At 41.1% G+C, this 23,210-nt stretch overlaps 1 protein-coding gene and 1 pseudogene across 11 annotated transcripts in view; one reads left to right on the forward strand and one right to left on the reverse strand.

Moving 5' to 3' along the window:
- The first annotated feature begins 330 nt into the window (after nucleotides 1–330).
- LOC311585639 (ATP synthase subunit e, mitochondrial-like) lies at nucleotides 331–1,204 on the forward strand (annotated as a pseudogene). Its single transcript has one exon. The product of its transcript is annotated as an ATP synthase subunit e, mitochondrial-like (transcript).
- A 139-nt stretch (nucleotides 1,205–1,343) lies between these two features.
- The window catches only part of LOC311585628 (zinc finger protein 120-like), a gene marked incomplete at its 3' end in the record, with an annotated part of 49,129 nt that continues 27,262 nt past the window's right edge, over nucleotides 1,344–23,210 (reverse strand). For 3 of the 10 annotated variants that reach the window (XM_084761064.1, XM_084761061.1, XM_084761063.1), the window contains one exon: nucleotides 20,293–21,335. In XM_084761064.1, coding sequence (XP_084617190.1) covers nucleotides 20,444–21,335 — 892 coding nt within the window. Of the gene's footprint in view, nucleotides 1,931–4,529; nucleotides 4,654–8,738; nucleotides 9,143–20,292; nucleotides 21,336–23,210 lie in introns of those variants that run through there. The other 7 variants (XR_014775280.1, XR_014775282.1, XM_084761067.1 and 4 more) reach the window with 5 other exon arrangements.

Below are 23,210 nucleotides of genomic sequence, written 5' to 3' on the forward strand. Positions count from 1 at the left end.
AATGTGGTCATTTTAAGTTTCCCTCCTCAGCAGCAGGACAGCCAGGCCCCAGTCCCTGGAGACGCTTCCTTCCCTCATTCTTCATCTGTCAGTCCGCCTGAGCCATCAGCTGGGTGCCCTATGATGTAAAGTGAACGCTAAATTCTGCCTCCTATCCCAGGATGCTCCCCTAGGCCTCTCAAAACTTGGCTTTGGCAATATATACGTATCCGTAGCACATTAAGCTAAATTGTGAGATAAACAGTTGATTTCTGACTATTCTACTGTACTGCATCTCTTCCAGATAGATAAAAAATGCTGCTTTGGAGACACACGTGAGTTACTTCGTGTAAACATTTTAATATGAACGTTGTTAAAATGCGTTGACAAAACAGGACACGTTGAGGGTACATCTTCTATCTTTGAACCTGTTCCGAAGAGAATCAAGAGTTCAATGCACCCCTGATTAATTACCGATATCAAAGGCAGTTTGGATAACAGACAATAACATCTCGAGGGGATTTGTGAAAAATATGAAAAACAAAGCCAGAAACAACAAGCCAGACACCCTTCTTTGAAAAGTATGATCACATACTGCCTGATGTTTAAATAAACAACGGACCACTTAGATGAGCATCCCATTCTGTGCCGCAAAGCAGAAAACCCTTATTGCCAAGTGAAATCACAACAGAAGATGAACAAAAGGCACAGAGAGAATATAAGGACGACAAAATAAACTTCGCTAACTGGATTTGCTACACGTACAGCATATTTTACTTCAAATATTCAAAATTGAAACCATAATGCAGTGATTTTTCACCATCAGTCTTGAGTAAAAAACATGATTTACTTGTTTCAAGGCTAGGATGCAAAAGACATGAATAAGAGTTTCCTTCCCCCTCCCGCCCCCCCCCCCCCGGAGCTTCCGGTGCGAAGGTCACGGACAAGATGGTTTCCCCGGTTCAGGTCTCTCCGCTCATCAAGTTCGGCCGATACTCCGCCCTGGTCATTGGCATGGACTACGGCGCCAAACGCTACAGTTACCTAAAACCCCGGGCAGAGGAGGAGAGGCGGATAGCAGCAGAGGAGAAGAGACTAGATGAGCTAAAATGCATCGAGAGAGAACTGGCAGACCTCGAGATGACAGCATTCTCAAGTGAGGCACCAGTGAACTTGTCTTTAGTCGCTGAGGATGAATAAAGCTTTGTTGTGTGGGAAAAAAAAAGCGTTTTTTTTCCTCTCAGACAGAAGACATCTGTGATGTCAAATGTCTTCACCAAATTCTTTAGCTAATGGGGTTTTTCCTTTGTATGAGTACTTCCCTGTTGGCTGATGTCAACTGATATATAAAGGCTTTAAAATATTCACAGGGCTAGAGACATGATAAAGCAGTTAAGTCAATTTCATTCTCAGGACTCGGAAAGGTTGTTAAAAGCTTTCTGTAAAATTTACCACACACAAGAAGACACAAGGGTCTAACCTTCTTGTGTAAAAGCAGAAATGTGCACATAGCCACACAAAGTCACACTTGCATCACATAATTAAAATTAAAACCAACTGTTACCCAAACATAAATTTCACTTATGACTGTTTTTCTTGTGTGAGTTTTCATTTCTGTAACCCAAGATTCTGAGGCCTCTCAAAGCTTATTTAAAGGGCTTTTCTTCATCATGAATTGGTTGCTGTAACAGGAGGCAAACATGTAGGCTTGGAGTCAAAGAGATTAATTCTTCTCAGTTGGTGGTATCACTTAGGAAGATTTAGGAAATGCTGCCCTGCTGGAGAAGACACGGCACTTGAGGTGGGCTGGAGAGTTTACATCCATACACCATTTCCAGGTTCACCCTCTGCTTCACACTTCAGGTTGAGGATGTGAGTTCCGAGCTTCCTGCTTTAGCTGCCATGTCTGAAACTTATTGTCAGGCCACTTTCATTGGGATCGCACAGCCCTCTGGAAGAAGCAGCCAAGTTAAACTCCTTTAAAAGTTGCCTTGGACATTGTGTTTTATCACAGCAACAGAAAAGCCACTACATCTCGATGAGTTATTTCATATGCTTGAACAGAACTATGAAATCTAATGTTTAACTTAATGCTTAAACTCACAAGCTTTTTGCCCATTTGCATTTCAAGGTACAAACAAAATAAAAGCAAATGCTTGATCAGATTATTGACACCTGTCAATTTTTTTTTGTTTGTTTTTGAGACAGGGTTTCTCTGTGTAGTCTTGGCTGTTCTGGACTCACTTTGTAGACCAGGCCGGCCTTGAACTCACAGCGATCCACCTGCCTCTGCCTCCTGAGTGCTAGGATTAAAGGCGTGTGCCACCACGCCCGACTGACACCTGTCAATTTTTTCTTCCAGAATAGTCTTATGTAACTGAAATGCGAGTGCGCTGGTTAATGATCTCACCAAATCATTTACAGTCATAGATTCCCTTTGGTATGAGCTTTTTCAGGTCCTCAAAGACTATTCTTTAGCATACTGACTTCATACTAAAAGTTTAACCCTTATATGAAATTTTTCATGATTTAAAAGACTAGGTATGCAAAAATTACATTCATGGGGTTACTGTCCAATATTTTTCATGCCTTTGAAGATGATTATGATATGCAAAGGCTTTACCACATTGATCATATGCACAGTGTTTCTCTACAGTATGACTTCTTTCATGCCTACAAAGAAGACTGATACATGAAAATGCATTCTCACATTAATTACACTGATGAATCCTTTTATCTGCAAGATTTAATTTTATAATTTGGTATAACTATAAAGAGGAATGAGATCTAAAGATATTATATGTTTACATTCATAGCGTTCCTTTTTATTATAGGGTCTTTTGTGTGTTTGAAGATACCTGTGATGGTTATGGCCTTTAGTACATGGCTCACATTGATGGTATCCATTTCCAATATGAGTTTTTCACATATTTGTTGAATATTGGGAGAACTCAGAGATTTACCACACTGGTTGCATTAATAGCATTTTCCAGTGTTGTGAGACACACTACATGTGAAAAGTTAACCAAAACAAACAGAAAAAGTTCCACATTCCTTGGACCCATGGGTCTTTTCTGCAGTATGAGTTTGTTGATGTATTCTCAGTGATGCTGGAACACCAATTAATTAGAAAGTTGTACCATGTTCACAAGTTTTACTCACTCTAGGGACAACTACATCTCTTCTAATTGTTCTGGGAGAGACAGAGGTACATTTTTTTTTTTCCTTTCCATATCCCTTATACCCACATGGCTGTAGCCAGGGTGTTATTATATACCTATGAAATAAAGAATAGCAAATAAAATGTTTTCACATCATATTCACACAGCTTAATTTTTGGTTTGTACTAGAGATGCGATACAGATATTAAGATTTCTCTAGAAGAACCATCTTGGCACTCTTAAACTTCCCCTCTCACTAAACTTTGCTAAGTCACTACACAAGTACCTAAGTAACACTAGCTTTACTATGGACTATTTGCTCCTTAGAAGGTGCTGGATATATGCCCATCACCAATAAATGTGTGTGCGCCTTTTGGGATACCTGATTGGTATATGCAACTAAAGGTACTGACAATTCTTTTTTTTTTTTTTTTAAAGATTTTATTTATTTATTTATTATGTAAACAGTGCTTTGCCTGCATGCATGCCGGCCAGAAGAGGGTATTAGATCACACTATAGATGGTTGTGAGCCACCATGTGGTTGCTGGGAATTGAACTCAGGACCTTTGGAAGAACAGCAGAACAGTTAGGGCTCTTAACCTCTGAGCCATCTCTCCAGCCCAGTACTGACAATTCTACAGCAACGCTCTCATGGGACTATGATTCAAAGGGTGATATCTGTTAAGGCCTTGGTTCCTTGTGTCCTTTCATAGAGGACTGCTTACAATTACACATCAGTTAGCTGACACTGAGGTACATGGTTTTGTGAGAGTTTATTAATCATCAGAACACTTAAGGTTTTGTGTATTTACACTGTCATTTTTTCTTAAAACGTCCAGAGCACATTACAATTTCTACAAAGGCACATTTGTATCAGCGTTCACATGAAAGCTACCTTTCATGTCTTCTAGAACTTTGACGGTGTCCTTCAATATTATTGTCCTCCCAATTACAGCCTAAAATACAGGCTATCATATCAGAAGTAGTACAAGAAATGTATGATATATTATTGGAAGTTATGAAAAGTTTAAGTTAGTGTATTCAGTGAACCTTAGAACCATGCTTTATTCAATCACTGCATCCTTTTTTTTTTTTTTAAGATTTATTTATTTAGTATTATGTATACAGTGTTCTGTCTGCGTGTACACCTTAGGCCAGAGAGGGCATCAGATCACATTATAGATGGTTGTCAGCCACCAGGTGGTTGCTGGGAATTGAACTCAGGACCTCCAGAAGAGCAGTCAGTGCTCTTAACCTTCAAGCCATCTCTCCAGCCCCAATTACTGCATTCTTCCTCTTTCTGAATTGAAATTACATAAGACCATTGCTATGCAAGAAACATTTTTCTCTTTATTTTAAGTGTGAAGGAAAACTACTCACAGTCTTACCTACAGCAGTGAGGGTATGATAGCTTTCCAGCATGACATCTTTGTGGAAACTTCTGGGAGGATTCAACAAAGCCCAATCATCTTGAGTGAAGTTCACATGCACATCATCATAAGTGACTGTATCCTAAAATATCCCATACGTGTGTACAAAAAAAAAAAAAAAAGGTTGTTACTGGTAGCATTGTAAATGTAAACTACATTAACAATATATTCATATAATTCTGGTGCTTCCAACACTTATTCTGTAATATGTATATTGTAATTGGCAAGCCATTTTGGAAGGAACTGAAGATGTTCACACCTCTCATTTCTGTGCCCTTTGAATATGATACAGCCTTGTAAGAGAAATGTCTATTAACAGATGTCAAGAAAGTCAAGCGATAATCCCAGCACTTGGGAAGCAGAGGCAGGTGGATCGCTGTGAGTTTGAGGCCAGCCTGGCCTACAAAGCGAGTCCAGTACGGCCAAAGCTAACACAGAGAGGCCCTGTCTTGAAAAAACTAGAAAAAAAAAAGTCAAGCGAAAGAAACAAAACAAAGTCAACACTAGTGAGTCTATAACAGAGAAACAATTTGAATAATTAATAACAACAAAAAAAGACGGTCAGCCGGGGTGTATTGGCTCATGCCTTTAATCCTAACACTCAAGAGGCAGAGGCAGCTGTATTTCATTGAGTTGGATGCCAGCCTGGTCCATGCAATGAGTTCCAGGTTAACCAGAGGTACATATTAAGACCCTGTATCTCCTGCAAAAATCGATCAATCAAACAAAAAGGATAGAAAGAACTCAGAGGCCTTTGCTGAAGTTCCTACAAAGAGTTATGCATTCACTCCAGTTCTGTATTAATCTCCAAGAAACTTGAATTGTCCCAGGTTAAACTTTGACATTAATAAGATCTTACTAAAAGAGAACACATGTTGAAACTGTTACAAACAGACAGCTGAAAACATTTCCAATGTTAATATTAAACATAAATAAACAACACAGGACAGGAGAGATGGCTCAGCAGTCAAGACCTCTTGTCGGTCTTACAGAGGATGAGGGCTCAATTGCCAACACTTACATGGGGTCTCCCAACTATCGATAACCACAAATCCGGTGGATCAGAGGCCATCTGCTGACAGCTATGAGAAACAGACACACCACAAGTGGTACACATCCACGCCTACAGACAAAAACTCATATTCATTCAAAAACCTTTAAAACATACACAAGAGGTACAAAGTATGTCAGGCACCTGCAAGTCAGTGACTCAGAAGGCTCAAGCAGGGTGGATGCTATAAATACATACCATTACAGGAATGATATCCTCTGCCAAAGCTCAAAACTCAGCATGCGACTGAAGCTCATAACAACAGTATATGCATACAATATGCAAACACCTATATTCTAGGCTCATCAGTCAATAATCTAAAAATAAAAAAAGCTTAGGCATGTTGGCCTACACCTCTAATCCCGGCACACAGGAGGCAGAGGAAGGCTCATCTCTTGAGCTGAAGGCCAGCTTAGTCTACAAACCTATTTTCAGGACAACCAAGGCTTCACAGAGCAACCTTGTCTCAAAGAAACAAAAAACAGAACAAAACAAAAGCAAAGCAACAACAGAAGACCACCAGCCTAGCAAAATGGCTTAGCGTTGAGTAGCAATTGTTTCTACTGTTTCTTATGGGATTTAGGGATAGAATCTGATGGTGAAGGGATGACAGCGGGAGATGGAATCTTGCTGATCAGTTTCAACCACAGAAATAGGTACGAAGAACAGGGAATAGGGTGAGAGGCCATAGATAGTCAAATCCTATCTCCTGTAAGAAACTCCCCCCCCAGCTCCCCCCAAAAGGCTCTGCCTACTGAAGGTTTCAGAAGCACTCCCATTACCCTGTCTGGGAGGCTTTTCTTTTCTTTTCTTTTCTTTTTTTTTTTTTGGTTTTTTTGAGACAAGGTTTCTCTGTGTAGCCTTGGCTGTCCTAGACTTGCTTTGTAAACCAGGCTGGCCTCGAACTCACAGTGATCCGCCTGCCTCTGCCTCCCGAGTGTTGGGATTAAAGGTGTGCGCCACCACGCCCGGCTGTCTGGGAGGCTTTTCATTCCATCAACTCCATTCTGACTCTGGTCCCTAAAGGCTCAGGGTCACCTTATAATGAAAATGCTTTTAGTCTGTTTTCATTGATCCTCATAGTCTGCAATTGTCCCTACAATGTTCAAATGTTCAAAGACTCTTCTGACACGTAAGGCACTCTCTTGCCGGAAACTTATTGTAAAATGAAGAAACAAACTATATCTTTCTAACATACAATGGCCTGAAATAAAAATTCGTATTCCAAGACGGGCGGTGGTGGCTCACACCTTTAATCCCAGCACTTGGGAGGCAGAGGCAGGTGGATTGCTGTGAGTTCGAGGCCAGCCTGGGCTACAGAAGGAGTCCAGGACAGCCAGGGCTACACAGAGAGACCCTGTTTTGAAACCCGCCCCCCCCCCCAAAAAAAATTCGTATTCCAAAAGAGAGAGATAGAGACGTACCAGGGAAAGACTGGACCAAGGAAGGAAAGACTGAATGCTAGCAAGGCAAACACCAAATCCTGTAGCTCTATCTCAGGCACATGGGGCTTCCGTTTCAATGGGCCTAGATGGCTCGCTTCCTCTGCAAGTTCTACATTTCTCTCTTTGGGTACTTCAATCTCCTATCTGCGGCTCACCATTGCAGATACCTCACAGCTTGGGTATCACAAGCTATAATGGACTCAAAAGTCAACCTAGGATTCATCCTCAAAGCTTCATAAAATTTTCTTTTGTTTGTTTTTTGTTGTTGTTGTTGTTGCTGTTGTTTGAGACAGGGTTTCTCTGTAGCCTTGGCTGTCCTGGACTTGCTTTGCCGACCAGGCTGGTCTTGAACTCAGAGTGATCTGCTTGCCTCTGCCTCCCGAGTGCTGGGATTAAAGGCGTGCGCCACCACGCCCGGCTCCAGGCTTACAGTCTCCTCACTGGGGCTCTGACTCCGATAAACACGGATGGGTGCAACAGTGCTGAACTGAAACCACAGAGGAAGAATCCATGACCTTTAAAGTTTGAATCTTATTTCCACTTAGTTCCATATACAACATAGATGATCCTGTTAAGTTTGTGTTTTAAATTGGGAGAGACCACACCATGCTTAGGTTCCGTATACAGTTCATTCCTGGGAAAGGAAATCACTTTGTCCTACTCCTTCCATGAATTCAAGGCTTTTAGAGGATGAGGTGTTACCCTCAGAGCACCTTCTTTGATAGGAGTAGATTATCTCCAATAACCTACTTTAAACTTCTGCTTCTGTTTCACCATTTGACTGCCATTTGAAAACCTAGTTTTTCTGTTTTTCTCTACAAACCACAGACTTAGTGTTTTCTTTTACCACACTTGTTGCTGTTTTTCACTGTAGACCTGAATGATGCATCAGTAAGAACCATCAAACAGAAACAATGGTTTGTTGAAAAAAAAAATCAGATTTATTTTTTCATTAATTAATTAATCAATTAATTTACTTTACAATTGAATCATAGCCTCCCCTCCTTCTTTTCCTCCCAGTCCCTCCCTCTCACCTTCCCTCCCCCAATCTCCCCCCTTTCTCCTCAGAGAAGGGGAGACCTCCCATGGATATCAAACTGCCTTGCATATCAAGTTGTAGTAGGACTGGGTGCATCTTCTCCTATTGAGGCTAGATTGTCTCTAATGGCCATGTAGGTGCACATGCAGGCAGAATGCTGTATACATAATAAATAAAAATCTTTAACAGGAAAACACAAACAATTGGAGGAAACCAATAAGACCCATAAATTTAAGGGGAAAAAACAAAACAAAACAAGAAGCCTGGCATGGTGGCGCACACCTTTAATCCCAGCACTCAGGAGGCAGAGGCAGGCAGATCTCTGTGAATTTGAGGCCAGCCTGGTCTACAAAGTAAGTCTAGGACAGCCAAGGCTACACAGAGAAAACCTGTCTCAAAAAAACAAAGACAAACAAAACAAGAAAAAGTCAAAGAAAACAAACTGCTCAAGACGTGAAAACAGAAATAGAAGCAATAAAGAAAACACAATCTGAGAGAATCCTTGAAATGAAAAATTAGGACTGGAAAGAAGGAAAATCTGAATTAAGCAGATTAAATACATACATGAAAATACAGGAAATAAATAAATGATCTTACATCAGCAAAACCAAAAGGATGAAAACAATACACAGACACAGACTCCCTCTCTCTCTCTCACATGTACACCAGCACCACCAGGAACAAGAAAATAATGGTGTCTCTGTTTGAGTTTTATTGCTAAAGAGACACCATGATCAAGACATCTCTTATTAAAGCAAAAATTTTACCGGGGCTGGCTTATAGTTTCTGAGGTTTAATCTGTTACCAGAATGGTGGGGCGCATGGCAGCATGCAGGGAGACATACTTCTTGAAAAGGAGCTGAGGATTCTCTTGATCCACAGGCAGCAAGGAGGAGAGTGCTGACAACATCCACAGTGACACACTTCTTCCAACAATGCCACGCCCACTGCAACAAGACCACACCACCTGCTAGTTCCACACTCCGTGTGCCAAGCGTCCAGGCACAGGAGTCTATGAGGGCCAAACATATCCATGCTACAATAAACAGAAATTTTCACTGGTCATTTATATCTCTCAATATCAATGGCCTTAATTCCACCACAAAAAGACACAGATTAACGAGATCAAGGTAGAACAGGATCCATCCTTCTGCTTCAACCTCAAGGATACACATTATCCCAGAGTAAAGGGATTGAAAGGGTATTAGAAAAAATGGACCTAAGAACCAGGTTGGTGTAGACATTTTAATGACTAGCAAGAAACATTTCAAATAAAAATTAATCAAGAAATAGGGAAGACACTACATATTCCGCAAAGGAAAAATACACCAAGATGACAGTTCATTTTTCGTTTTATTTATTTATTTATTTATTTATTTTGTTTTTTTTTGAGACAGGGTTTCTCCGTGTAGTCTTGGTTGTCCTGGACTCGCTTTGTAGACCAGGCTGGCCTCAAACTCACAGCGATCTACCTGCCTCTGCCTCCCGAGTGCTGGGATTAAAGGCGTGCGCCACCATGCCTGGGGACAGTTAAAATTTTAACACTTATACCCCAAACACGTGGTTACCCAGTTTCTAAAAGAAACAGTTTTAAAGCTAAAATCGTACATTGACCCTCCCACACTGATACAGGAGACTGAAATACTCGACTCTCACTGAGGACAGCTCCTCCAGACAAAAACTAAACATAGAAATATGTGACCTAACTAACATTATAAACAAAACGAATTTAACTGATATTTACAGTTTACAAAAAGAAAATTACCCTCTTCTCAGCACCTCATGAAACTTTCTCTAAAATTAACCGCGTACTTAGACACAATACAAGTCTCAGCAGATACAAGGAAAATGAAATAATATCCTGCATCCTGTCAGACCCCATGGAATAAAGCTGGAGATCAACAACATAAATATCACAAAGCTTACAAAGTACCGAATGAAAAATGGGTTAAGACAGAAATAAAGAAATTAAAGACTTCAAAAATTCAATGAAAATAAGTACACAACATATTAAAATTTGTGGACCACAATGAGGAATATTAGTGGTACTAAGAGGAATATTCATAAGCACTAAAGTGCCTGCATGAAAATACTGGAGAGATCTCATAATAGCAACTAACCAGCACACCTGAGAGTAGGACAAAAAGAAGTAAACACACAAGAAGGTAACAGACATCAATGAATTAGCAAATTGAGGGCAGAAATCCATAAACTAGAAAGAGAAGAATACAAATAATCAATGAATCAAAGGGTTGGCTTGTCGAAAAAAATCTACTAGATAAACCCTTATCAAAACTAACTAAAGCTGGGCGTGGTGGCGCACACCTTTAATCCCAGCACTCGGGAGGCAGAGGCAGGCGGATCACGGTGAGTTCGAGGCCAGCCTGGTCTACAAAGTGAGTCCAGGACAGCCAGGGCTACACAGAGAAACCCTGTCTCGAAAAAGCAAAACAAACAAACAAAACAAAAAACAAAAAACAAAACCTAACTAAAAGAGAAAATATCTAAACTAATAAAATCAGAAATGACAAAAGTGATTTAAAAAAAAAAAAAGAAAAGAAGGAAATCAAGAGAATAATGACAGGGCTGGAGAGATGGCTTAGTGGTTAAGAGCGCCGCCTGCTCTTCCAAAGGTCCTGAGTTCAATTCCCAGCAACCACATGGTGGCTCATAACCATCTGTAATGTGATATGGTGCCCTCTTCTGGCCTGCAGGTGTACATGCAGGCAGAACACTGTATACATAATAAATAAATAAAATCTTAAAAAAAAAAGAGAATAATGACAACATACTTTAAAAAACAGTACTCAACTAAATTGGAAATTCTCAAATAAATAGGTAAATTTCTTGATAGATACCACTTACCAAAATTAATAAAAAAACCAAAAAACAAAACTTTAAATAGCCCTATAACCCTTAGTGAAAGAGAAGCCATTACAAGCCAGACAACAAAACTAAACAAAAAAGTCCAGGGCCATACAGTTTCAGGGCAGAAATGTAGCAGACTTTCAAAGAGCAGGTGATGGCAATGTTCCTCAAAAGTTTTCAATGAAATAGAAATGGAAGAAATATTACCTAATTCATTTTATGAAGCCATTGTTACCGTAATACCCAAACCAAATACACACTCAACAAAGAGAATTACAGACCAATTTTCCTTATGAACAGAGACATAAAAATACTCAATAAAATACTTGCAACTCAAACCCAAGAACACATCAAAATATCCACCATGATCATGTAGGCTTCATCCCAGAGATGCAGGGATGGTTCAACATAAGAATGTTAGTAAATATAATCCATAATATGAATAAACTGTAAGACAAAACATGTGACCACTCATCAGATAATGAAAAAGCATCTGACAAGATTCAATACCCATTCATGATAAAAGTTTTAGAGTGATTAGAGATACAAAGGACATACCTAAACACAATAAAGGCAAATTACACACACCTATAGCTAACAATAATTAAATGGTGAGCCGGGCGTGGTGGCACACACCTTTAATCCCAGCACTCGGGAGGCAGAGGCAGGTGGATCGCTGTGAGTTCGAGGCCAGCCTGGTCTACAAAGAGAGTCCAGGACAGCCAAAGCTACACGGAGAAACCCTGTCTTGAAACAAACAAACAAACAAAAAAAGGTGAGAAACTCAAATCAATCCCACTAAATCAGGAACAAGGTTGTCCACTCTCTCCATATTTATTCAATATAGCACTTGAATTTAGCTAGTGCAATAAAACAACCCAAGGAGACAAAGGAAATACAAACTGGAAAGGAAGAAGTCACATTACCATTATTTGCTGATGACATGATAGTATACACAAGTGACTCTAAAAATTCCACAAGGAAACCCTTAGAGCTGATAAACACTTTCAACAAAGTGGTTGGATGAATAAAAAAAGAAAGGAAGGAAGAAACCAGTGCCTTCCTATATCCAAAAGACAAATGGGCTGAGAAAGAAATCAAGGAAGCAACAACCTTCACAATAGCCTCAAATAACTTAAAATAGGTTGGGGTAACTCTAAAAAAGCAAGCGAAAAACTGGTATGAGACCAACTTCAAGCATTTGAAGACAGAAACTGAAGAAGATATCAGAAACTGAAAGATTGCCTATGTTCATACATTTGTAGAATTAACAAAATAAAAATGGTCACATACCTAAAACAATCTGCAGATTAAATACAATCTCCATCAAAATTCCATCACAATTTTTAAAAAAAGATTTATTTATTATTAAGTACACAGTAAAATACTTCTGGCCTGCATGTACACCTTCAGGCCAGAAGAGGGCACCAGATCACACCATAGATGGTTGTGAGCCACCATGTGTTTGCTGGGGATTGAACTCAGGACTTTTGGGAGAGCAGGCCATGCTCTTAACCTCTGAGCCATCTCTCCAGCCCCCAACACAATTCTTTTTTTTTTTGTTTTGTTTTTTGTTTTTTGAGACAGGGTTTCTCTGTGTAGCCTTGGCTGTCCTGGACTCGCTTTGTAGACCAGGCTGGCCTCGAACTCACAGCGATCCGCCTGCCTCTGCCTCCCGAGTGCTGGGATTAAAGGCATGCGCCACCACGCCCGGCCACAATTCTTTACAGACCTTGAAAGAACAATATTCAATTTCATAGGGAAAAACAAAAAAACCCAGGATAGATAGATAGAATCCTGGAAAATAAAAGAATTTCCATAAATATGACCATATCTGACTTCAAGCTGTCCTACAGAGCTTAACGCATCTTCAGTGAATGATGTTGTATCATTCCCACCCTGCCAGAGGGCATCCCACCCTGCCAGCGGGCATCCCACCCTGCCAGCGGGCATCCCACCCTGCCACAGGGCATCCCACCCTGCCACAGGGCATCCCACCCTACCACAGGGCATCCCACCCTGCCAGCGGGCATCCCACCCTGCCAGCGGGCATCCCACCCTGCCAGCGGGCATCCCACCCTGCCAGCGGGCATCCCACCCTGCCACAGGGCATCCCACCCTGCCACTGGGCATCCCACCCTGCCACTGGGCATCCCACCCTGCCACAGGGCATCCCACCCTACCACAGGGCATCCCACCCTGCCACTGGGCATCCCACCCTGCCACAGGGCATCCCACCCTGCCACAGGGCATCCCACCCTGCCACAGGCCATCCCACCCTGCCAGCGGGCATCCCACCCTGCCACTGGGCTTACTCCCTGTGCTCACTGCATACACAGAAACCAGAAACAAACTATATACCCCTTAATGAAAGAATGGATAAAGAAAATGTGGTACATTTAAACAATGTGTAACAGTTAGTTGTTTAAAAAAAAAATGCTGTTGTGACACGTATAGGAAAGTAGCCGGGTGTGGTGGCGCACTCCTGTAATCCCAGCACTCAAGGAGGCAGAGGCAGGCGGATCTCTGTGAGTTTGGGGCCATGACAGCCAAAGGCTACATAGAGAGAAACCTTGTCTTGAAAAACAAAAAACCAAGAACAAACAAACAAACAAACAAATTTATAGGAAAACAGATGGATCCAGGAAAAAAAAAATCATCCTAAGGGAACTCAGACTCAGAGAGATGTAACTCTCAGCTCCTTCAGCACCATGACTGCGTAGACACTGCCATGTGTCCCACTATGTTGATAATGGATGGACAAAACCTCTGAAACTGTAAGTCAGACTCAGCTAAATGATTTTCTTTTATAAGATTTCCCTTGGTCATAGTGTTTCTTTGCAGCAATGAAACTCTAAAACAGAATTTGGTACCAGAGACTGGGGCGTTGCTATGATAGGCCTTCCCATGTTTTTGTTTGGAGAAATGTGGATTTTTCGACCTTCAATTTAGGAAGGAATGGATGCTTTAAGCAAGTGCTGCTTTGTGGGCCATCCTAGCAGGAATATGGAAGACAGTGGTGCTGAGGGCTATTTGAACTGTGGAGACTTGACTCAAGTTGCATTTAGAAAAAAATCAAATTATTGAATTTTAAAAAGATAAGTATAATTTTAAAAAATAGCTATAGCACCTTTGAAAAAGAATAGGCCATTTCCTGGCAAAGGATACTTTGTGACCTTCCCTTTAAGTGCAATGTTAGTTGCTGAGATCTGTAACCCTTACACATACAGCTACAGCCACTGGCCTAAGTCTCAAATCTCAGAGTTGCCTTAACTGTGTATTGGAGATATCTTCAAAGGACAGTACCTCAGGAGGGAAAATCAATATTCATTGGTTCAAGCTAACCTCCCTAAATTGTACACCCACCAATCTGGCTCGCCTTCATTCATCTGAATTAATATACGCTGGGAAATTACAAAAATCACTCTCCCTGCCACAATGAGGTCCTTTTTTCACAATGGTGACATCAGCAGCTGTTTGCCTATCCTATTTCTCTCCCTTTGATGAACACAATAAACCAGTCCTCCTGTTCTGGTCTGGGGGCAGAAGCCATGCTCCGCATCCAAATCTTTTCCCTGTTACTACAATGCACAGTTGACTCTATGACTCAAATGGGTAATTGTAATGCTGAGTGGTGGCACAGCCCTATAATTGAAGAATTTAGTTAGCATAACCAAGAGGACAACAAGGCAACAGACAAGGTCACCTGGGTCTACATAGGAGAGCTTGTCTCAGAAACATTTTTTTCTAAAAGGCTCAAGATGCAGCTGTTCCACAGTAAGTATCCTTCCCAGAGAGAAATCACTCCATACACTTAACAGATTAATAGAGAAAGATCTCTTTAGTGATAGCATGCATTAAGCTTTGTCTACTGCTCAGAGGCGCAGTCTTGAAAAAAAAAATCGCATTCCACATACGCTGTCATCCTTAAGGCTCTTTTAGGTTCAGGTCCTAGGTTACCCTTTGACCAGTTTCAATAGGGACAGAGGAGTGCAAGTCTATCCCCTAAGGCAAATGGAGGTTTACAGAGCAAATCTATCTTCTAGACCACAATGGACGATTTAAAAGATCCATTTACAAGATTTATCAATGCCACAACTCTCACACATACAAAGGAGAGAGAACTCAAATACAAAAAATGAAGGAAATGTCACCTATCAGCACCCTGTTTGCAAATCTTAGAGGGAACAGCATTGCTGGGCTCATCTAACCTTTTGCCTCGGAGCAGGCTAGCTCAGAACAAAGCCACAGCTGCGTCCGTGAAGAGCCAAAAGGAGTTCATTTCAACTAGCCGAGGCCGCTCTCTTTCTCAGGGCTATGACATCAGCGTAGAGAATTAGTTTTTTTATGCTTTCAGTACTTGGAAGTTTTGCCTGCACGTGTCTGTGTGCAGTACCTGCAGAGGCCAGAAGGGGTCATTGGATGGCTTGGGAGTGGAGTTACAGGAGGAGATGGTTACCTAGCTACCAGGGGATTTCTGAAATGGAACCTGTCTAACGTTATCAACACCCAGTGCTCTGAATTGCCATGCCATGCTATCTCTCTTGCTGCCTTTTATTTAAAATTTATTTTATACATGTTAATTAAAACACACCACACCGTTTTCTCTTTCCATGCCCTTTCTCCATCCCTCCCCATACTCTTCCCTTCCAATGTCTTCCTTTTAAATATGTGTGGGTATGTGCAAATACGTGAATAAAACATACCAAGTACATTTCTATTGGCTGTCTGGATATGATTTCAGGGTTGAACATGTCCCACTAGATATGTAATTAGGGAGCTCATCCGTGTCTGGGGCTAATTCCCACTCTTCAATGACCAACAGAAGTGACCTAAGCTGCTGGACAGGAACCATTAGAAACCATGGAGGCCGTAAGCACCTTACTGTCCACATGCTGCTGGCATATGGCCCTTTAGTTCTGGAACTGCAGGGAAGACTGGACATTGGCTGAGCAAGTCTCAGTCTTCCGTCATACCACTGACCGGTCTTCTCCTTGGGGGACTTTGAGATCTTGAAATTCCCACCTCCTCTCTCTAAGCACCATGATCACAGGCCTGTGTCGCCAAGCCTGGCTGAGGTGGTTTCGACCTCATTTAGTGATTTATTAGAATGCTGGGATGAGGGAGATGAGCAGTTACACTTAACTGTAATGCAAAACTACGTATCCCTGTGAGCCTGGGCTTCCCCATCTGTAGAATAAGGACAGAGTTCCGCCCTAGGCCTTTGATGAGTTATAACAGACTCAATGGCAAAGAAAAAGCAATTACTGCTCATAGTTGGAAGACAGTGAAGTTTAAGGCACAGGGGCTGCATTTGACGGGAGCCTTCTTCTGTTACTGGAGTTAGGAATGGAGCCTGTGTCTGACCAACCTAACCAGCCAAGCTCAGCCACTCATCCTCAATAAGCCAATTTTAAAAACTGAATTATCTAGCTGTGACAAGCCCACCTATAAAATCAGGCACTCTAGAGGCAAGATGGGCAGATCTAGTATATATACTAAGGTCCAGGTTAGTCAGTTTTATAGGGGACTATTCTTAGAGAGAGAGAGAGAGAGAGAGAGAGAGAGAGAGAGAGAGAGAGAGAGAGAGAGAGAGAGAGAGATATGGAGGGGAAGGGAGGAAGAGATATGAATGAGTACAATGGGGAAAAAGCATATTATTAAAAATATTTGAAAATTTGTTAACATATTTATTCAACGTGACGGATTTTGACCAGTGATGAAAATACAGGGTATTAGGTGATCTTTCTTTTTCCCTCTGAAATGAGCTAATTCAAGACACATTAAGGTATTTAAATGTGGGTTTTGTTTTTGTTTTTCTGTTTTGAGATAGGGTTTCTCTGTGTAGCCCTGACTGTCCTGGACTTGCTTTGTAGACCAGGCTGGCCTTGAATCCAGAGATGCACCTGCCTCTGCCTCCCAAGTGGTGGGATTAAAGGCGTGCGCCAGCACCACCCAGCTAAATGTGGGTTTATTGGGAGCAGCTCTCTGCGAGTTCACTGGTCTCAAGGAATGGCGCCAGGAAAACCGCCATGCGGGGGTGACCTAAAAGTGGGGGAAGAACTAGCGTGTGCACACAGAGAGAAGAGGGAGAGCGGCGGGGGTGGTAGTGGGGGGGGGGGAGGGGGCACAGAAAGAATGCAAGAGAAAAGCAAAAAGTGGGAACCAAAATGTCTGGGTTAGACGGTGAAACGCTTCTGTGGGTGGGGAAGCCCCTGCCCCTGGGCTGGAAAGTTCAGAGTAGAGGGCAGAGAATGTCAGCCAAGCCCCGTCGCAGGTGGGGAGTGAGGGATGCTGGGAGAACCTGGAAGCCAGGTCGGCTTGGGTGAAAAAGGCACCTCAGCAGCCTGTCCCAGGCTGAAGGACTACATGAGGTAGCCAATCCATCCTTGAGGTCCTGACAGCTTTAGATACAAGGCAAAAAGATATGCACAACTAAGTCATCAAAGCAATCCAGATAATGAATTTTTCTGATTGGAGCTGGAACTCCCATGGCTGCTGGCGCCAGACTTGCCCTCCCCTCCAATGGATCCTCGTTAGAGGATTTAAAGTGGACTCATTAAAAAAAAAAAAAAAAGGATCCAATTCCTATCCGCAAATCCCTCCCCGCTAGGCTCCTTTTCTCTCCTAAAAGGTACACGTTTGCTCAGCACACAATTCTCATCTAGAGGAACTAGGCTTTCCCAGAGTGAGACTCCAGGGAAAACTCAAACTCCATGGAGTCCATTGTTTGACTAGATGTTCGAGATATAAAATGTCTCTTTAGAATACCTTTATTCCCACGGTGCAGGCAGGTGACAGGGATGACAGCGTGGGGACTGAGGAGCTTTAAGGTTCCATTGGAGACCAGGAGGGGCTCTGAGGGTGCTGGCACTGAGAGCTACATGTGGTTGCCAAGAAAAAGAAAAGAGCGCTAAACTTTGAGGGGGCTGACCCACCACAGCTGAGTGGGTACAGGGAATGCTGTAAGAGTCTCCAGCGCTCAGGGCTCCTAACCACGTTTTGCAGGCATCCAGGAAGCAGAGTTTGATCCTGTTGAGACAATTCGGTCTTCATGCCTGCAAGCTCCTTTTCTCTCCTTATAGCAGGCATAAACTCCAGCAGGGGTACACCTGACATGTGTCCTCGTGGGCTCCCATTGCTGCTGCTTTACCACATGGGGAGGTAAACTCAATTCTTCTGCCTTTGGTCAAATGGTCAGCCACTTTTTAAGGATTTGTAGTATCAGTTTCTTGCCTGATCATTTTTGGACACTTCCCTAATTTTGTGGATATTTGGACTGAGAAACACCGTTAAGCACCAGTCTACGTTAGTTTCTGATGCTATCAACCTTATATTTCTTCTGGGTTATCAGGGCTGAATTAAAGATGAACATAGGACCAACCATTATGAAAAGATGGCTTAACCCTAGGAGAACTGATCGCTCATCCATAGGGCTTAGCGTTGATTCCCAGCACCCGAGGCAGCTGACAACTGTAACTCCAGTCATGGGGGATCAGGGATCAGACACTCTCTTCTGGCTACCACTGATACCTGGCATGCACTTGGTATACACTGTGGCATAACTGATGTACCTCAATTAAATCAATTTTAATTTAAAAAAAATAACATATGCACGGAGAAAACCTTTCTTACACTATGGAATCACATATGTATGTACACTATGGAATCACATATGTATGTGTTCCTTCACCATATGCACATGTGGTGCCCTCGGAGGCCAGAATGCCTCAGATTCCCTGAACCTAAAAGCACATGCTCTGAGCATGCTGCTGTGAGTGCTGGGAACCAAATCTGGGTAATCAGAAGGAGAACTACCAACTCTCCAGGCTACAAATATGTCGTTATAGTGCAGAGGGTGACGATGTTCCATTCCCACTCTTATCTCTGATCACTTGAAGGTGATCAAGTCCCCTCAGGACGGTTGTTAAAGGAAGGATTCAGTCCTTCTGTCCCTCTGTGAATGGACTTTGCACATTGCTTCCTATTTTCCTTGTTAACACAGTTCTCTTAATGTGAGTAAAGAAAACAAAATAACTTCTTGAAACCAGTTACAGTCTAGTAAGATTGTATCAGGAACATTTCTAATAATTTGAGATATACTGTTTCATTTTGGAGTCTTTCTGAGACAGGATATCTCTACAGAGCCATAGCTGTCCAGGAACTCACTATGTTGACCAAGATGGCGTCAAATTCAGATTGGCCTGCCACATTCTCCCAGGTGCTGGAATTACAGGCATGTACCTCTAAGCCCAGCTGGGATAAATGACCCATCTTTGAATCAGAGAATGAAAGGATAAAATAAGATGTAAAAAGGAACCATCATCATTTTGATGAGCAGTAATACTTATTGAAATTCTATAATAGTAATTGAAGCTGGCAAATCATTTCATATGTTCTCAGTAATTGGGTTGTTTTCGTTGATTTGTTAATTTCATCCATTTAAATATCTTTGAATTGTGTTTGTGTGTATACACTGTGCCATGGTGTGTATGTGGCAGCAAGAGGACAACTTATTGCTGTCTATTATCTACTTCTCCTGTGTGAGTTTTAGAGATGAAATCCAGGGAGTTGTCTGGTTCAAGTGACCTCATTGGCCCTTCTTTGGGTTAAAAAAATATTTATGTATGTGCTGGGGTACGAGTATGTACATGCCACAACCCAAAGTGTAGAAATAAGAGAAAAATATTTAGGAGTAATATGAGTCTCTCAGAGCTTTAACTCAGGTTACCAGGCTTAGCAGCAACCACCTTTACCCACTGAGACAATTCTCTGATACTCACTTGTGGGTCTGAGAAAGTGTTACGAGCAAGTGTTTACTCCTCTCAAAATTAACAATATATCACTTTCATTAGCAAATACGATTTGTTATTCAAATCATCCTGTCTTCATCCATTCTTAGATGACAGTTTAAAATCTGAATAGGAGACAATATTTTACTGACTTAATGTTTAAGCATCAGTGAAACAAATCAGAATGGTGTGCAATGCTGCCAACCTGACCTTGACCATCATATAAAGATGCCCAAGTAGAACACTCCCAGTCTCCACAGATCTGTCATAGCCCAGTGCATGCATGCACACACGCACATGTACACACACACACACACACACACACACACACACACACCCCAGAAGTGATTTTTTTAATAACTCTCATTGCTGTTACATTGTCCTGCATCTCTATGTAATTCCCATAGAAGGAAGTCAGTCAGGATGAAGTTGCAAATGCATAACTAATAACAACATAATGAACCATGGAACATCAAATAATAGACACATATCCCCGGCACATCAAGGTATGTTCTGAGATGCACAGTTGGTTGGTAATTATACTGCTATATTACTTCTCTACCAGACAGATGAGAATGCGAAGATTGCATTTACCATATTAAATACATTTATAGGGTTTCACTTCAGTATGAAATTTTTTATGATAATGAAGAATATAAAACTATACAAAGGCTTCATCACATTAAGCACATTCGTAGAGTATCCTCTCCAGTATGCTGTCTTTCATGCCTGTGAAGACCACCGTGACATGCAAAGGCTTTATCACACTGTTTACATTCATACGGTTTCTCTCCAGTATGCATTCTTTTATGTATTTGGAGAGAAGTGTGTTTTGAAAAGGCTTTATCACATTGATTACATCTGTAGGGTTTCTCCCCAGTATGTGTTCTGTTATGTATTTGGAGATTACCATGTACTGAAAAGGCTTTATCACATTGAATACATTTGTAGGGTTTCTCTCCAGTATGTGTTCTTTCATGTATTCGGAGATTACTGTGTTGTGTGAAGGCTTTATCACATTGATTACACTTGTAGGGTTTCTCTCCAGTATGTGTTCTTTTATGAATTTGGAGATTACTTTTACATGCAAAGGCTTTGTCACATTGAATACATTTGTAGGGTTTCTCTCCAGTATGAATTCTTTCATGCCTTTGAAGATCACTGGGATGTGCAAAGGCTTTGTCACATTGGTTACACTTGTAGGGTTTCTCTCCAGTATGGTTTCTTTTATGTTTTCGGAGACTACGATGACATGCAAAGGCTTTGTCACATTGATTACATTTGTAGGGCTTCTCTCCAGTATGAATTCTTTCATGCCTTTGAATATCACTGTGATGTGCAAAGACTTTACCACAGTGATTACATTCATAGGGTTTCTCTCCAGTATGTGTTCTTGTATGTATTTGGAGATGACTGTGTTGTGAGAAGGCTTTATCACATTGATTACATTTGAAGGGTTTCTCTCCAGTATGAACTCTTTCATGCCTTTGAATATCACTGTGATATGCAAAGACTTTACCACATTGATAACATTCATAGGGTTTCTCTCCCGTGTGTGCTTTTTCATGCCTGCAAATATAATTGGTACATATGTAAGCTTTACCATATTCATTACATTGATGACTTTTTTCTGTATGAATTAATCTATTATTGTGTCTAATAGTAAAGAGGAATTTCATCTTAAATTTTATCACTGTTTACATTTATAGTTTTCCCCACATTATGGGAGTTTTGAACCTTTGAGAATACCTATAATGAATCCCAGCACTAGGAGGCAGAGGCAGGCAGATAGTTGTGAGTTCAAGTCCAGCTTGGTCTACAAAGTGAGTCCAGGTCAGACATGGAGAGACCTTGTCTTAAAAAAACAAAACAAAACAAAAACTACCACCACCACCAAAAAAACCAATGCCTGTAACAGTAAGAGCCTTTATTTATTTAAGTACCTTTTTTTTTTTTTTTTTTGAGACAAGGTTTTTCTATGTAGCCTTCCTTGGCTGTCCTGGACTCGATTTGTAGATCAGGCTAGCCTTGAACTCACAGAGATCGGCCTGTCTTTGCCTCCCTAGTGCTGGGATTAAAGGCGTGCACCACCATGCCTGGCTGTAAGAGCGTTTATTAAATCGCTCACTTTTAGCATCCTTTTTCTATGAGAAGTTTTTCACCTATTTGAAGAGAAATTAAAAATCTCAGACCTTTACCACACTAATTGTTTTCATAAATTTTACTATAGTATGAGTTAGACTACATTTTTAATGTGAACCAGAATAAGCAGAAGAATTTACACATGCCTAGAGATTTTCCACAGAGCAATTTTGTGGATGTATTCCCAATGAAATGGGAAAAACTAATTAATTATATTCGTTTAATTTATTAGTAGCCCCCCACTTTGAGTAGACATTCTGAAAGTGATACAGGTTTATAATTAATTTATTATTAATAATCAGTGAATGAATGAAGTATATATTTATAGTGTTATTACACTCGTGCTTTCTGCTGTATACATGTACAGCATAGTTTACAAAACAGTGACCTACGATGATGTGAATGTGAACTTCACTCAGGAAGAGTGGGCTTTGCTGGATCCTTCCCAGAAGAGACTCTACAGAGATGTGATGCTGGAGAACTTCACTAGTATAAGTAAGACAGTGAATTTTCTTTCACTTTTAAATTAATTAAATTATTAATAAGTTAATTTAAATTAGTATCACACTCAGAAAGTTTTCTCAAAGTGGGGAGGGCCTACTACATATCTCCTAGCTGTTCTAGGTAAGAGAGCGTTATGGTGCTTCTTTCAATATCCCGATGCTCATATGGCTTGTATCTATTTTGACAAATGATATACGTATTAAAAGAAGAGTAACAAATGAAAGATTTCCACATTCACGCCATTTGAGTTTTGTTTTTAATAGACATGTGGTGTAGGGATTAAGGTTGCTCCACAACAATATTCTTGACCCTCATAAGCTGCTCCTGACACTAAACTTAGCAATCTTACTACAAGTATAAGAGTAACAGCAGCTTTGCTATGGGATATTCCGTTTTTTTGTTTTTTTGTTTTTTTTTTAATGTATACAGTGTTCTGCCTGCATGTATACATGCAGGCCAGAAGAGGGCACCAGATCTCATTACAGAGGTTGTGAGCCACCATGTGGTTGCTGGGAATTGAACTCAGGACCTTTGGAAGAGCAACCAGTGCTCTTAATCTCTGAGCCATCACTTCTGCCCTGGAATATACTTACTAGAGGTTTTGGACATATACTTACACCTATTTAATGAGGATACATTCTGCAATTTCTGAGTGGTATAAGACTAAAAAGATTGGCAGTTCTGCAGAGTAGATGTAATGTTACTATGATTCAAATGGTAATGTCTGTTAAGGCATTTGTTTCCCTGTATTCTTTCTTAGAAGAATGCCTACCAGATACAAATCAGATACCTGACACT

The sequence above is a fragment of the Acomys minous genome (genome assembly GCF_964271855.1).
Source record: "Acomys minous genome assembly, chromosome: 16".
In the NCBI taxonomy this organism is placed as follows: Eukaryota; Metazoa; Chordata; class Mammalia; order Rodentia; family Muridae; genus Acomys; species Acomys minous.